General features: G+C 33.9%; 4 protein-coding genes across 6 annotated transcripts; 1 reads left to right on the top strand and 3 right to left on the bottom strand.

Moving 5' to 3' along the window:
- Positions 1 to 4774: 4774 nt before the first annotated feature.
- Positions 4775 to 11530, bottom strand: LOC109808028 (uncharacterized). 3 transcript variants are annotated; one of them, XM_020370830.3, is made up of 13 exons: positions 11395 to 11530; positions 10883 to 11044; positions 10374 to 10478; positions 10161 to 10270; positions 8383 to 8537; positions 8203 to 8291; positions 7616 to 8117; positions 7251 to 7337; positions 6544 to 6785; positions 6358 to 6440; positions 5747 to 5858; positions 5100 to 5174; positions 4775 to 5023 (listed from the first exon to the last, which is right to left on the bottom strand). In XM_020370830.3, exons 2-13 carry the CDS (start codon positions 10973 to 10975, stop codon positions 4844 to 4846), a joined length of 1833 nt encoding a protein of 610 aa, XP_020226419.1. In that variant the 5' UTR covers positions 10976 to 11044; positions 11395 to 11530; the 3' UTR covers positions 4775 to 4843. The 3 variants fall into 3 exon arrangements, with proteins under 3 accessions (XP_020226419.1, XP_020226418.1, XP_020226420.1); XM_020370829.3 differs by having other exon boundaries at positions 6544 to 6797; XM_020370831.3 differs by lacking the exon at positions 11395 to 11530 and having other exon boundaries at positions 6544 to 6797; positions 10161 to 10265; positions 10883 to 11042.
- An 86-nt stretch (positions 11531 to 11616) lies between these two features.
- Positions 11617 to 13850, top strand: GRX4 (glutaredoxin 4). The gene is made up of 6 exons (XM_020370832.3): positions 11617 to 11777; positions 12061 to 12189; positions 12313 to 12412; positions 12598 to 12664; positions 13502 to 13580; positions 13667 to 13850. The coding sequence occupies exons 1-6, from the start codon at positions 11715 to 11717 to the stop codon at positions 13712 to 13714; spliced, it is 486 nt and encodes a 161-aa protein (XP_020226421.1). The 5' UTR covers positions 11617 to 11714; the 3' UTR covers positions 13715 to 13850.
- Positions 13851 to 15206: 1356 nt separating this feature from the next.
- On the bottom strand, positions 15207 to 16129 carry LOC109808927 (uncharacterized). Its single transcript, XM_020372125.2, has 2 exons — positions 15959 to 16129; positions 15207 to 15830 (listed from the first exon to the last, which is right to left on the bottom strand). The coding sequence occupies exons 1-2, from the start codon at positions 16127 to 16129 to the stop codon at positions 15207 to 15209; spliced, it is 795 nt and encodes a 264-aa protein (XP_020227714.2).
- Positions 16130 to 16579: 450 nt separating this feature from the next.
- Positions 16580 to 17161, bottom strand: LOC145957695 (putative mitochondrial protein AtMg00310). The gene has a single exon (XM_083074111.1). The coding sequence runs from the start codon at positions 17159 to 17161 to the stop codon at positions 16580 to 16582; it is 582 nt and encodes a 193-aa protein (XP_082930237.1).
- Positions 17162 to 17410: the final 249 nt, after the last annotated feature.

Genomic DNA, 17410 nt, shown 5'->3' on the forward strand with positions numbered 1-17410 from the left:
CTAAAGCGGACAATAGATCCAAAGTGAACAATATCTCATCATTGCGGAGTTGTGTATAAAAATAACCCTCATAAAATATTCTCTCAAATACAAACATACTCCAATGATTGAAAGACCTTTTAGATGATGACCAAAAGTAAAACCGAGGGTTTAAGCTCAAAATGGACAATATCTCATCATTGTGGAGTTGTGTATAAAAATAATTCTCATGAAATATTCCTTCAGACAAATACCATAAATTAATCGTGAGAGCTTAGATCCAAAGTGAAAAATAAATCTAAAATGGATAATATCTCATCATTATGAAGTTGTGTTTTATAAACCCATCATCAAGAAAACTCTTAAAGCATTTGGGTTCCTGGAGATTATTATATCTCTTATTATGCATGAGATTTACTCTACGAAGATCTCCCTGCGTTGGAATGGAAGCCAAACTGATTATTTTGCTCCGACTAATGGACTTCGACAAGGGAATCCCTTATCATCGTATTTGTTTGTCTTATGCATGGAAAGACTTGGTAGAATATGATCACAAGGGAAGTTGATGATGGTCGTTGGAAGCCAATTTAGCTTACCACAATATCTCACTTTTATTTTTGGAAATGATGTGTTATTGTTCGCTAAGGCGACATTGCAACAAGGGCGTGTGGTGATAGGCATTTTAGATGCTTTATGTGCGATGTCTAGCATGAAGGTGAATGTGTTCAAGTCTGAAGCCTTCGCTTCTAAAGGTGTGGTAGAGGGCAGAAAAGATCAGTTATAGGAAATTACTAGAGTGAAGTTCAGAACCTAGTTGGGGAAATATCTGGGCTTCCGTATTTTTCATGAAAGTGTAGTGGAGCAAATTTTGCTGGCCTTATGGATAAGGTGAACTCAAAACTTAGTATGTGGAAGAGTAAGTTGTTGAATAAACCAGGCAGGGTGACGTTGGCAAATGCGGTCCTATTCTCTCTCCCCGCCTATGGGATGCAAATTCTGTGGTATCCTCAGTCCATCTGCAATTTTATAGATAGATCAATTAGAAGCTTCATTTGGAAGGAGAGTAGTGGCAAGGTAGTGCATATGGTGAGGTGGGACATGATGAAACTAGCGAAAAAGCTAGGTGGTTTGGGTCTTCATGCAACATGACAACAAAATATTGCATTGTTAAGGAAGTTGGTGTGGGATTTGTTAAGTCCTTCAAACCAGTTATGGGTCACCCTTCTATAAGATCGTTACATGTATAAAGGACACATTCTAGGTAGTATCTAGAAACCAAGCTCTGTCACATGGATGGCAATTATGAAGGGTTGGGCGGTGTTGGAAGAGAGGTTTCAGATAAAGTTGGGGAATGACCACTCTCAGTTTTGGCATAGCCCTTGGCTGTTGAAAGAGTCGCTTGCGTTAAGTGTCCCGTGGTTTGACATTCATAACTCAAGGCTAGTAATGAGAGACCTTTGGCCAAACGAGAAATGGCAACTGAGTTTGTTGTATACAACGCTTCCTCCTTATATTGTCGAACGTATTATTAAGATTGTTCCTTGTTTTGTAGATGGTTTGTCGGATGTGTGGTTGTGGCAACATAGTGTGGAAGGCAAATATTCCACCAAAACAGGGTACAAATTTCTCATGAAGGAGGAACAACAGTGCAAAGGGGGACGAGATCGTTGTGGATTTGGACAACTAGAAACAAACAAGTGTTTGATGGTTAAGAGGAATGCTTCTCGAAGTCACATGCGAGGGTGTAGTCACTGGTGTGTCAGTCGGGTGTGGCTTTTGGAAATCAAGGTATTTTATCTATTGATCATAGGCTCGTGTCTTGGGAGAAATCGAATGTGGGCACAGTTGCTTTCAATATGGACGATAGTGTTATGCGAAACCCTTTATCAGCAAGTTATAGAGGGTTGTGTCGGGACCACATTGAAAATTTTTTGGTGGGTTTCTACGGTTGTCTAGGGAGGCATGAAGTCCTTTATGCAGAGATCACAACTTTGTTAATTAAATGGCCCAAGGCTTTGTTGGGATGTTGGATATCGGTAACTGGTTTGCTTTTTGAATTCTCAATTAATCAGAGATTGGTAAGTGAAACCCTAGTCCTGCATGTTGTAGCATACACTCCGTGAGGGCAACCATTGTACTAACACTCTAGCCAAGATAGGAGTTGCTTCGGTAAGTTAGCTTGAAGTTATACTCGAACCACCATTAGAGTTGTTGCTGCCTCTTCATGTAGATAGGATGGAACAAGTTTCTCGAGAGTTTAACTTCTTTGTAGTCCTTGTTATTTTTCTTATTTTTCTTCTGTTTTTTTAGCTCTTATTTACCAAAAAAAAAAAGACTTAAAAAAACTTTAAATTATATGAATATGTAAATAAAAGAATTTTAGTTGCAAAAAATTATAAATGCTTAAATCATAAAATAAAAAAATAAATACACACTATGATTTTAAATCGAAATTTAAAACTATATTATGACATGTAAAAAAGAAAACTTTTGTAAATATTTTATATACTAAAATTTATTTAAATTATAAACTGTTAATTTCTTCTTTTATTAGACAAGTGGGTTAAATAATTTCAAGATTTTCAATCAATTTTAATTGATAATAAAAAATCATTACTAGTCTAAGTTTTTTAATTATCAATAAATCAAAAATCATTTTTACATTATTTTAAGACTATTATAAATATCAATTAATTTATTATATATTTTTTATTTGTTATTACATGATATTTTCCTATTTCCACTTTTACAATACAATATATGTCATCCTGTAACATATGTAGAGACTGAATTTTATTTTGTTATAATATTATAAAAATAAATAAATATGCTAAAATATGATATTTGAAAATATATTTATCAATTACTATTTATGTTGAGAAATTGATATCCCATCAATTAATTTTTCACCAATGTTTTTCATATTTTTATTTATTTACGCATTGAGAAATTGGTTGATTAGTCATCGATATCTCAATTGCAATTTTTTTATAATTTTATTTTTTTTAATATTATTATTTTTATATAACATTTATGTTCTTTTTAATCTATTAGGTTAAAAATTATTTAAAATTAGTTAATATATAAATAATTCATCATTTTTATTTTACATCATACATAATTTAAAGATACATAATTTCATTATACAATACAAATTAAAAAGTACATAGTACCGAAAAAATATTTTAAAAAATAAATAACATTGCCAAAATAAATAACTTCTATTCATGTTTCAAAATCAAATTCCTACCACATATCACACATAAGTCAAAATAAAATAAAATAAAATAAAAAACATTTAAATAACTTTTACACATTTTGAAATCAAATTCACAAACAATAATATGTCTACCAATATCATGTGTTTGAGTTAGATAGAACAATACACATTTTTTAGTACTAAGGATGTTTAATCTAAGAAGAACGACCGATTAAACAATTCACAATCATACGGGATGAAATGTAGTGCAATTGTTACAAATTTGTAAAATTACACATGTCTTACTCACATGTCATTAATTGCAACTTCTAAACATACTTACCAATTACCATAATTACATGTCTTACATATATACTTCTTGTTCACGCGTTAAAATACAACTCCAGTATGAACACAAGGTTGTTTGGAGAGTTGTACAACGAATAATTAATATCGGTTATAATGTAATGAAATACAAATATATCTCAATTCAAACTTAAAAAGAAACAAAAGTGTTGCCAAAAATCCTCTTATATACACACAAAAATAGATGAGGTAATCTAATTAATTGAAAAGATGTTCTACGTTTAGGAATCCAAGTCAAACCAAGAAAAAAATGTTTTTATTGTGTGAAAACTTATTAATAACTAATTTCTATAAAATATTTCATTATTATAACATTCACTTTGTTCTTAATGTTATTTTGATATAACAATTTCATATATTGTTTAGAATCTTAATTTTACTTATTATAATATATTAAAATATTTATGAAAAAAACATTTCCATTTTCTATAATGTATTAATTTTACTTACTATAATATATTAAAAATATTTATGATTTTTTTTTTATTTTCCTCTTATAAATTATCAACCACATTACAAAATTATTAGATATTATTAAAAAAAATATTGCATTTATAATAGAAACAAACATACTGTTAAAATAAAAAATAAAAATTAATTTATAAATTAACTAATTTTTAAATTAATAAATTGAATATAAAATACATATTACATAAATAATAATAATATTACAAAAAAAGGCAAATTGTAAAAAAAAATCTGCAATTAAGAAATGGATTACTGACTAAACAATTTCTTAGTGCAAAAATAAATTTAAAAGAAAATGAAAAACTAAGATGAGAAACCAATTTCTCAACACAAATAATAAACTCAACTTTAATAAATATATTTTAAAACATGATATTCTGGTAAACGTATTTTTATTTTGTAATATTATAATAAAAAAGTCTGCAAAGAGTACCCATAATGTGCTGCTGTTCATTTGTTCTTCATGAGACTTCTTTAATGTATGCATTTTCGGGCTATATATATATATTTTTTTTTCAAAAGCTCTATAAAGACCTGAAAAAAATTTCAAAATAAACTAATCTATACGCACTGAAAAGTGCTAAAATTGTCTTTCTGATCTGTCGAACATGCACAAAATGGTAGTCAAAAAAAGTGAAAAGACTAAACATTCTAATACCCGATTATGTAGAACACTAATATCAAAATTTCAAAACTGATAGTGAAAGCAAATGCATATGGCGCTTCCAAGATATTGTAAAGAATTCATCAAAGACCAATCAATCACTGCCAACTCAACCACGTGTCATTGCCAATCATGTTATGATAAAAGAACAAAAAGACATTATCAAATTAATCTCCCATCATATCATCACTTGCATCTATGTCACTGACATGATCCAATACTGCTTCTGATTGTTCTTCATCTGTGTTATTTTGGTCAGTTTCCATGGCATCCTCAGATTCTTCATCACTTTCCTTATCCTCAAAGATAACTGGTCCTATATCATCTTCATCTTCCTCGTCTATAACCTGTTCCGATAGAAACCATTAATAAACACAAGTTCATCACAACTTCTGTAACCGTAGACAGCATAAAGTGGCTTACCCCTGTGTATAGGATGTCTAAGCAACTCGAGAGTTGGATGGCAGATTTAAAAGTGGAGACTCTAGACTCAATTAGCTGCACACACAAAAATAAAGGGATCAAATAAGGAAAGAACACTAATTGAGCAAAAACATGGTCCACAATTGTAGGTCTTTCTACAAGCATTAAACTTCTCAAGGGATTTTGTAGCTCCCATGTCTTCAATAACTGAATGCAATGCAGCTCGAGTAATATTATAAAAGAAAATAGAAGTTTAATGTTAATTGAGTGATAATGCAGACTTAAAATAAAATTTCAGATGTATCTGAAGCTACTTGGCCAATAGCCAATCCTGGTTTCAACACCATATGTAAAGGAAACATCAAACATGAATTGTATTTATGAAAATTGATACATACAGACATACATATATATATATATATATATATATAACAATAATCCAACCAATTCACTAAAACTCCATTGGAGATACTTGTCACATTGTGGCAGATTCACACATAGCAAAAGCTCGTGCTTTGCAGTTAAATAGATAGATAAAATTTATTTCTTAAGCACAGAATGAAAATATGAACTACACACATAAATGATAGTTTAGAAGACAGACATAATAAGTGCTTATCCAGTGGATTCATCGTAAAAAAGCTCACTTGATACAAAGTGTTCAAAGCTTTAAATGAAGATTCCTGGGACATTATTCCACTTGCATGCTGTAGAAGTAGACACTTCAACCATGGAAGAGCACACGACAAAATTGCACCCCTAAAACAAAAAGAAAGTAACTTCTATTTAGAATTTATCAGGAGTCGACGCAAAATCTGATAGCTAAAGAGTTATATTAATGATAACACAAGTACATAAGGAGTCAATTATGATTATCTGTTGGTTGCTGTTCAAGCTACTGTAGGTGGATATTGGATACTATTTGTGTTAATGTGGTGTCAATTTTGTAGCAATTTTTTTATATAAATATTTTATTTGTCTATTTTACTTGATAGCAGAAGTTTTTGACCAGTTTCCTTTCCTGTTAGATCATCTCTTTGCCCATGCTTTCTCTATCGATACCACTTAACTGTTATTTTTTATTGTCTTCCCCTCTCCCCACCCTTAAAAGAAGGAAAGGAGAGAGAAAAGAAAGAAATTTCAAATCAAGCGACCAATCATACAGAATACTAATACCAAATAAGTTAACTGTTCAGCACAAAAACACTAACAAGCATATTAAACATACTTTTACCACATCATTGTTATGATGTGTTACCTAGATTCAATAATGGATATAAGAGAGTGTAGAAGTTTGAGGACGTTTGATGGGTTCAACTGTGCAATTGACTTTCTAATAACCTGCAAAGAGTTACATCATGCATAGCATATAAGAAACTGAGCAAGTGGGTAATTTCCATTCAATTATACCTAAATTTCAATAGAAATAGGAGAAAAAGGGAACCTTCTCATCTTGCGTATACAGGCAATGTAGCAGAAGGGTGCGATCATCAGCATTTAATGCTTGCTTAAGCAAAACATGTACAGAGTCTGCACTTGGAGGGTTTGCTGAGAGAGAAGATACTTGCTCTTTATCACTCCTGGATTTGTCCTCTTCCAGCAAACTTAGACTAGCAAGTTTCTCTCCCATTGTTGGCTCATTCAAATCATCATCGAGAAGGACACCTTCAGCAGCCTCTGGTTGATCTACATTAAATGCTAGTACAAGAAATACCAATCAATTCTTAAACATAGAATGCAAATTTTTCAGAATGCTGATAGTACTGCTGCTCATGAATTTACATAAATCAACACATGAATGATTTAAGTAAACCTATTAGACCGAGACATGAATTTAAGGATATTAAATTGTCGAAGATCTTAGCATGAATTTTGCAATAAAAAATATACTCTTTTTTTTAAATCTTTATTAGCATTCAAATTTGTATAGGCTATACTAAAATTTTGAGTTCAGAAGTTTGTCATGCAAATCATATATGCACGCCAAAAGAATAGGAACTTTTCAAAATTCATGAACAAACAGCCACAAATAAAGTAATCTCAATTTCAAATGGAGCGCAGGACCTAGCAAATGAGATCCAAAACACAAAGATACTCAATGAAGTGGGAACAAGTATATTCATGCTAACAACTTAATATTATAACCCTTACCTAAATCAACCTCGTCAGTTGTGGTTGGAAGATCAGGATCAGATGCTGCTTGTCTTTTTTTAGTTTTCTTGCTTTCCATCGTTATTGCTGCATCCAGTTCCAAATCAGGGGAACATATATAGTTTAAAAAGTTTAGAGAACATGTAGACACAAACAAACTTATAAAGAAAAAAATCCAAATTAAAAACTCGTAACATTTATTCTATTTGGAATTTCATGAGTTCAACAATCTACGACAAACAACTTCCACTAGAGCAGTTAAAGTATTTTATGATTTTATAAAAACTAGAATCACCTAGAATTTACTCAAAAGGAAGCAAAAAGGACGGTGAAAGAAAGCTAAAAACATAATGATTCTGTCAGACCTTTGTCAGAAGGGCTGTCATGCCGCTGAACAGAATCCATCTCATCTCCTACAATTAATACTATATTCTCCCCTGAATTGCTTATATTTAAGACACTAAACTGTGGATGATCTACAGAGCCATGAGCCACAAGAGCTTTCATCTGTTTGTCTTCCTCTACAGCTTGTAATCTGGATGCAATAATCGAAGTGTGCCTTTCTTTTGAATTTTCATCATTTTCCTTATCTGTTTCAATTGGCTGTATCTGATCTTCGGAGGAGGCATTCAAATTCCATATATAAGCAGAACCTCTACCGGTAACTGCCAAAACAACTAAATCTTCTTCATTATTGCAACCACAGTGGCAGTCCAAAACTAATGGAGGATGCCTTATGGGAAGTGTTGGACCTCTACTCACATTTCCTGAATTATCACACTTCCAAACTTGAAGAAGTTTACCCTCAAAATCTGCTGTAACTAAATTTTTGGCATCATTGGATATAGAAATGTGCTGTACATTTACCTATTGAGGAATAAAAGTAAAATGTGATGATGCTTTTAACTTGTAAAGACAAATATTCATATCCAGAATAGATAATGAAGATTACCAAATCATTAGGGGACTTCAGAACCTCTTTCCCAATTTCCCAGTTTATAACCCGTAGTTTAGAGCTGACAATAGCTAAATATTTTTCATCTGGAAATTAAGTAAAATTAGCAGTGTCAATTATCATGCAAGAAGATGAATGATTATGACAGACCAAGTCCGAAATGGAATTAGTACTCACCATGTGAGAAAGCCAGAGAAGTGATGGACTTTTTTGAGATTTTAAATTCCTTTAAAACATCTCCTGTTTGAGTATTAACCTCATATGCCATCCCACTATGCCCAACAATGCGAAGAAGACATCCTTTATTTGCAAATGAAAGTCCGCCAATACCCCTGTATGATGACAAGAACAATGTATTACAGACTGGCATTTATTATCATTTCAATCTTGTATGAAAGCATAAAAATCAATATATGGATGTCCACGTGTGATAATATTAAGGAAATTAAACACTCTTTAATTTTAGATACAAGAACATAATTTGTGTATTAAATGTAGATTCGTATACACCATAGAGCAAAATAAACAATACAAATATTTATTCTATTTGTAAGTCAATGAACAACAACTTTTTCATCCTAGGTGAGGAGATCACACGACACCATCGGCTTTGGTTTAAAACCAAATTCTCAAGGATATTATTCACCATAATAATTTCCTCCAATATCCTTTTAGGTGCCTCAAATGTCCTTCATTGCAGTGTCCTAACTACCTTAACTGATTTTATGTCACCTTTTTCTCGATAGGTGTCATACTAGTATCTCCCTGTATAAAAGCATTATGAATCCTGTTATTTCTTGCGTGACCCCACAATCTATCTTACATTTATGTTTCTCCTACTTTTCTTTTATGGCCCCTTTAAGGCCCAACACATTCATCACCATAAAGTATAGCTAGTCGTATAGTAGTATACTAGTATGAGTTATGACAAAATAAGAACCCAACGAACAAACTCTAATAATATTTTATAACATTGATAAATACCCTCATTCACACACAGATGATCCAACAAAATAAGGGAGAAAGGCATGTCAGAAATGATCATTAAAATGTTCAATCTGAATGTAGTGGTGAACATGGAGAATATCCAGTGCAGTTGATCAACCATTGCTTCATTGGCTAGAGAAAATTCTTGGGTGGTTGTGAGTTCCAAGTCTCTTCTACATGGAACCAAACAGAAAGAGACATTGGTATGATATTTTTATATTTGGACCAAATAAAAAGTCTCAATTGGTCCACTGAACATACAATTGGTCTGCCAATAAATCTTTTCTAAGCGAGCAGCTCAAGTTTGTCCAAGACCACCAAAGTCAGGCATGACTTTTACATAATCAAAGTCAAACAACAATGGCTTTTTGTAAAATATGCCATGCATGGAGATTAGTAGGGAGACAACCAAAAAGCACCAACTTATATGGATAATTTTACTTTATTCTACAACATGACAATGTCTCGAGAACTTATACAATAATTTTTTAATTAAAAAAAGGTTATATAAAAATATGGTCTCTACACACCTAACATCATTTTTCGTCTTAGTCCCTATATGAAAAAACTCTACATTTAGTTCCTCCACGAAAAAATGTTTATGAATTGATCCCTCTTGTTCGCCAAAGTTATAAAAAATCATCTGGTAATGGTATTCTTGACCATATTTCATTTTAGTTTTTTTCGTGAAAAACTTTTACAAATCAATTTGGTTCTTACTTAAAAAATAAAAAATAAAAAAATAAAAAAAATAAAAAAAACTCTACATTTTGGTCGCTATACTTCACAAATCATTTTTCATTGTGGTCTTTATTTGAAAAAGAACTCTAACACCATTACAAATTTAATAAATAGTAAGGATAATCTAAATAATTTTTCATGTAGGTACTAAAAAGAAAAGGTTTCAGATATAAGGACTAAATTCATAATTTAACACAGAAAAAAAGAAAATGAAATGACAACAATACCCGGGATGGCTAGTAGTCAACTTTCTCTCACCAGTAGAAACATCAACAGCCAGAACGCTTCCATCAATTGAACCCAGAGCTAATAACAAAGTTCGTTGTTCTTTTCTACGCTAATTACATAAGTACACAATCCACATCAGAGGTGGAAGAAAGCCCGATTGCATCATAAAAGAGCATTATTGATTAAAAGAATTTGCTAAAATCCCATACTACCTTTTTCCCAATGAAACTACATGCAATACAAGAATAACGAATATCATGATCTTCATCTGATGGCTTCCACTCTGCTAACAAATGTCCAGTGTTTGTGTTCCAAATCTGAAAATCACAGGATGGTTTTTGTTATAAACCATTAAACCTAACAATCTTACATGAACCAAAGTAAGTACAATCACAGAATTCCACTATCCAACAATATTTCATAAGCAGCTGTAATGCATGTTGATCATTAGACATAATTTAGCTAACCTACGGTTGAAAGTAAAAAGTAAGTCCTTAATAAATCTCATCAGGTAACATTTAACAAAATTGGTCTTATGCAAATATCAAGTGAAGATTTGTAGGGTATAAATTGCTAGAGTAAGGGACAATTATGATATAAGGATCATGAATTCAAATTAAGAGTTATCTGTCATGGCAAAACAAAAAATGTAATTCAAAGCCATCCATACGAAAACTAATACCAAACATCAGATGTAGGCAAAAGAGAAAGGTAAATTTACTTTAGCAATCCCATTGGCAGACAGAATAGCAACATAGTCCCCATTAGGAGTGAAAGCAGTGAGGACATGTTTCTTCAATTCGTCCTTCTCCATCTTACTCAACCTTCTTCTTCTTCCAAGTAGGCAACTCTTTGCACACAAACAGTGAAGCGGCAACAGCACCTAAATAAAACACAAAGCCAGTCAGCACTAAGTAAAGATAATAACTTCATAGTTATACAAACCAACAGACCAACTGGGTCGCTCAATCGTAGCATAACAAACGACAAATAATTGAAATTTCAACTACCAGAACAAACAGGTGAAACAAACTCAATAAATCACAAAACTTCACAACTTACACGTTTCAAGACAACATAACCAAAGTTCACACACAACATACTCATAATCAAAGGGGTTTTAACTCTAAGGGAACAACATGGAAATAAGGCAGAAGAACTTGACGGAAATTTAATAAAATGAAAAAGAAAGAAGAGAAAGGTAAAGGACAAAGATGAAAAATAAAACATAACCTAAACAAAAACAAAGAAAAACCCGAAAGGAAAACCGATCAAAGGAGAATGCTTCTGATATGGCGTCTTCTGGCCCGAGGCTGCGGAGTAAAATAACTGAGGAAGCAAAAGGGTTTTGTTGGGTTTTGGGTTTTGGAATAAGAAAGACTCTTCAGGGGCATTTCCGACCTTTCGGAAGAAGATACTCAAATACAATCATATTTTTTATTATTATTTTTCTCAAATAAAAATCCTTTTTTTCCCTACCCCTACACGGCGTTCAAAATCAAAAGAAAAGTTGTGTTCGGTGAGTTCGGGTTTTCTTTCCTTGGTAGATTAGAATGGCGACATCCTTGTCAAACATGTTCTTGAAGGGAATCGCAAATCGTTCTCTCAGCAGGCCCGTAAGATCTTCTGCCCTTAATTTTTATTCATGTTTAACCATTAACACTAGTTTATTTCTCGCATCTATTTGTGTGAATTATAAAAAGTTGCAATCTTTACTAATTGCTGCCTGATGGGTATCGTTTGTTTTCTAGGTCTGGCTTGGACTTTTTTTATTTTTTGTAATTTGAATATATATTTTTTGGTCCTTTTACTCTTTTCTAGTTAATCTGATTAGGTTTGCTTAGATTGGCATTACAATCATTGTTGTTTTCTAACAATCTTCCTTTAACATTCTGGCAGTTAAATGGGTTGTTTTATTGCACGAGATATTCCACTAGTATGTCAAATGATTCGGACACGCATGATGACTTCAAGCCAGCTAATAAGCTTGATGGTTCCGGCATTTCTTTGACAAATGTTATTGAGCAGGTAAGGGTATATCAAATCAATATTTCACCGGTAAAATGTTTTTTTTTTTTTTTTGGCTTCTTGTTTTAATATGTTGAGTAATTTGTAACATGAACTTTTGGTCACTGTGATTAATATGTGCAGGATGTCAAGGATAATCCTGTCATGATTTACATGAAAGGTGTGCCTGATTTTCCACAATGTGGTTTTAGTTCGCTTGCCGTTAGAGTTTTAAAACACTATGGTAAGTTATATCAGCTTTTATTATATGATATGCTTCAAAATTAAAAAGTTTTTCTGTTTGCTGATATGTTTGTTCTTTTTGTTTCTCTATGGTGAAGTTGTATAAGAATTTTGTTGCCATCTGAATTCACATTACTTGATAACAATTCTATAACTTATAGTTATCATTATATATTGCCCTCACAGATGTTCCAATAAGTGCTAGAAACATTTTGGAAGATGTTGAACTGAAAAATGCTGTAAAAGCCTTCAGGTAACTTCATGCTTGTTGATTTTATATTCTTATTACACTCTGCTTCCTAACATATTACATATATATGACACTGAAAAAAAAGCACCAGACACCAGTAATCTACAGTTGTAGTTTATAGTCGAGAATTTTGATGGATGATAGTTTGTCATTGTGGTGGACCTCTCTCTGTATTCTATATAATGTATTATACTATTTTAAGCATTAACATTTGATCATTAATTATCAGCAGCTTTTGATACCAAGGGTGTGATTATACTTAGCGAAACCAAAAATTATTTTATCATTAACTATTAGCGGATCCTTGTGAGTTTGAAGGTGAGTTGAATTGAAGGGATTTTACAATTAATGTTTATGATAAATAGTCATCAGATCAAAATAGCAAACTTAAAACCTTTAATGCCAATGGAATTCGATGGATGAGTGCCCTGTCAATGAACTGAAAGTCATCAAGGTGAGTTTGAAGATCAAAATTTGTTCTACGTTTCTTTGTATTTATATGAATCTGAAACAATTGATTTAATAGTACCTAGTGAGTTGTTCCAGTTGTTATTTGTCTGTCCTTCCCTTAAACCCTCTAGACTGTGAAGTGTGAACATCTGAACCACAAGCCATATCAAATCTTTGGAAATTAGTCTGCCTTCAAATCTCTAGGCATTTTTGTGGTTATATGTCATTTTGTCTTTGCATTTAATGTCATATAATTGAGTCCATATTTGATTGGTTCTTAAGCATGGTACCACCACAAGTTTCAAGTTTAATTACTAGTTTCCTTTTAAAGTTTATTAATTAATAAATAAGGAAATTTATTGTTATGATATCCTTGTTCTTGCTGTCCAGTAACTGGCCAACATTTCCTCAAGTTTTCATTAAGGGAGAGTTTATTGGTGGATCAGATATTGTTCTCAATATGCACCAGGTTTGTTCCCGTTTAAATGCTTGATTTTTTTACTTGTGGCTTTTATCATGTACCGTACTGTTCACTAATATTTTATATTCATGTAGACTGGTGAATTGAAGGAAAAGCTTAAAGATGTTACTTCCAAGCAGTAAACACACACCTAAGGTGATGAAACTTGAAGAGAAGTAGTTTACATTAACTAGCTTTATATCAGTTATTAAGAGATGTGAACTCTTTGTACCTGAATTTCTGGATTATGTTCAAATAAGAAGTTTCAACTTTTCTGTATGTAAGCTTTTTCTCCCTCTTTGTGCCTTGCTTTAAGCTATGTTTGGGATGAACGAAGTGTAAGAGAAGAGAAAAAAAAATTGGGAAACTGAAGGGAAGTTGAAAAATATGGTGTGTTTGATATTAAGGAAAAGGAGGAAAGTGTGTAAATTTGTTGGGGACTCGTTGATAAGAACTTCTCTTCTAACATGAGGGAAAGTTCTTTGAATTAACATTGCTCTTCGTCGCCTCAGTTAATTACGCTTATATTTAAAAATAATTGGTCATGCTTATATATAAAAATGATTTTTATAATAAAAGTAAAAATAGTTGATTATGCTTATATATGTTTATATTAAAAATCAAGGTTGTCAAATTTGAGAGTCTACACAAATTCGTAGAATTTTCATAGACTCGACTCGTAGACTCGTAAGAGTCTACATAATATTAAAAGATATTAAAAAACATAAAAACAGTAGACCTGAAATTAAACAAACAGGGCTTTAAGATTAAACAAAAAAACCCAGCAGAGTGTGCTGGTTTAGGCAATCAAAACAGCACCTATAAATCAAAAAATGTGGCATAGGTGAATGATCCGTGCTGGATGAGCAAGAAAACATTACCACAAACAGCTCGTCGGAAGCTACAAGGACAGTGCCGGGTGGATAGAACGAAGTCGGACGGTGTTGTGGTGGGAGCTCGAATGTTGTTTTCGTATGAGGAGGGTGACCGGTGCGAGCAGGAAAATGTGACGAACAACTCGTTGGAAACTGCAGGGACACCGCCAGAAGCTGCAACGACGATGCCAGGCGGATAGAACGAAGTTGGACAATGTTGTTTTCAGGGACACTGTCGAAAGTTGCAACGACGATGCCAGGCGGATAGAATGAAGTCGGACGGTGTTGTTTTTGTATGCAGTAGAGGGAGAGAGATCGAAGAATGCAAAGTAGCCAAAGTGTTCTTTTCGTACGCGGCGGAGGGAGAGATCAAAGAAAATAGAGGAGCTTAGGAACCCTATCTGAAACGATGTCGTTTTGGGCATTTAGAGGGCAAAAAAGTTGACTCGCAGACTCGCTCTCAAACTCGCGATTCTGAGCGAGTCCACCTGAGTAATCAAAAATCGATTATGTTTGCAAGTTAACCAGTTTTGCTACCCTAGACTCGTAGACTCGTACGAGTTTACGAGTTAACTCGCGAGTTTGACAACCATGTTAAAAATAAATAAATGATTTTATAATAAATAAATATAACAATACTAAAAATCATTTTTATTTATTATTTTAAATAAAATTATTTTTAATATATAACTCACTTTGTTTCCCTTTTATAATTTTATTTCTCTTTTACCAAATAACACTTTTTTTTAGGTGAATAAACTTAACTGATATCATTCAAAATAAGAGGTGCAATACATGTTGGGATGAAATCAAAAACATGGGAGCTAGCATAGTGTCTTGACGCCCTAGCTAAGGAGTGAGCGACATGATTTGCTTGCCTCCGAATGAACCTGACCAATAGGTTTGGATGAGAGTTGAGTACAGAACGACATCTATGTAGAGTGTGACCGTATTCTGAATAGTAGATGTTGGAGTTTAGGATGTCCTCCACAACTTGTTTGGAATCTGATTCTAGTATGACATGGGTATAACCTTGATCACACACCCATCGGATGGATTCTAGGAGAGTCGTGGCTTCTGCTTCGTGGGACGGGGCTACTCCGTAGAACCAGCCTGACTTGGCCTTGATGAGGGACCCATTTGCATCACGCAAACAAATTCCAAAGCCCACTTTGTTGTCTTCCTTAAATATGGCTACATCAACATTGCCTTTGAGGAAGCCCACTTGTGGGCGCGTCCAGCTACCAGGAGATATTGACTGTGTGGGAGGAGGATGATCCTTTGCTCGTGCATACTGCCATTCCTCAAACTTCTGCATGGCCTGGGAGATAGCAAGATGAGGAGGAGTAGTGGTGTTTGACCAGATCTTGTCATTGTGGCGCCGCTAGATACACCATAGGCTGACCACCATTTTGATTATGCTTTCGTGGCTGAGGCTATTCAACTGATGGTCGAGCGTCTCTTTAAAATCGTTGCCATTATTTATAGCGTGAGATATGAGAGTCCAAATACCAGAAGCATGCCAGATGGTTTGGGCTTCAACGCAGTCAAAGAATAAGTGCCATTCTTTTCAAGACCCGTGTTACAGTGGGCACAAAGAATAGTGCATGGCACACCTCGTTGTTGTAGCCGATAGCGAGAGGGTAAACAATCTCTTAGTATTCTCCAGAGGAAGATCTTCATTGTTTGCGGTAGCTTAAGTTTCCATAGTTGCAGCCAGTTACCTGGTTCCCTAAGGTGTGAGTTGGAGATAAGTGACTCCATGATATAGTAATACGCTGATTTGACGGTGTAGCTACCTTTTCTAGAGAGGTTCCAAGTGATGGAGTCCCGTTCGTGAAGGTGAGTGAGAGGTATGGCAGTTATTGCAGAGACATCTGACGGGGAAAACAACGAAGAAAGAAGCTCATGGTTCCATGTACCTGAATCTGTGTTAATGAGATGGGATACCAGTAGATTCTTAAGACCTAGTGGACTAGGTGAGGTCACATATGGAGCTGCAGAGATTCGCAACCAAGGATCCCTCCATACATGAATGTCTTGACCGTTACCTATACACCATCTCAATCCTCCCTTAACCACGGCCTGTGAAGCGTGGATGCTACGCCAAACATAACTTGGGTTGTGACCCAACTAAGCCCCCAAAAAGTCCCCTCTTGGGAAGTATTTTGCCTTGAAAATGCGAGTTAAGATAGCATCTTGGTTGGTTAGAAACTTCCAACCTTGCTTCCCTAGCATGGCTAAGTTGAAACTGTGGAGATGACGAAATCCCATTCCACCATGTTCTTTTCGCATAGATACCTTTTCCCAGTTTAACCAATGTATTCCATGACAAGCATTTCTGTTTGAACCCCACCAAAAGGAGTTCATCATCCTTTGTATTTCATCGTTGAGCGTGGTTGGGAGAAGAAAAGTGCTCATGCAATACGAAGGGATTGCTTGAGCGACAGATTTCAAGAGTATTTCCCACCCTGCTTTGGATAAGTACTTGCCCGACCAGTGGTTAATTTTCCTCCAAATCCTGTCCTTAATGTTGTTAAATATGGCCTTTTTCTTGCGACCAATCATGGAAGGTAGGCCTAGGTATTTTCCCGTACCCATACATTCTGTGACACCTATAATGTTATTGATAGCCTCACATATGCTCAAAGGTGTATTGCGGCTGTAATAAACTTCTGATTTTTGGAGGTTTATAACTTGTCCCGAAGCCCTCATATTGGTTCAAGATCTCCTTAAGTTTTGTGCTCTCTAATACTGATGCTCGGCAGAAAAGGAAGCAATCATCCGCAAACAACAAATGTGTTAGTTGAGGTGCGCCCCTGCAAATTTTGGTGCCATGTAGATCCCCACGAGATTCTGCAATAACACTTAATTTTACTTTATTTTTTATTTATTTCTCTATTTTTTTAATCAAATAAAGTATTAATGTTCTCGTATCATATACGAAGTAAATAAGAGTCCAGG

Source organism: Cajanus cajan, chromosome 5 (genome assembly GCF_000230855.2).
Source record: "Cajanus cajan strain Asha chromosome 5, NIPB_CcT2T_4, whole genome shotgun sequence".
Classification (NCBI taxonomy): domain Eukaryota; kingdom Viridiplantae; phylum Streptophyta; class Magnoliopsida; order Fabales; family Fabaceae; genus Cajanus; species Cajanus cajan.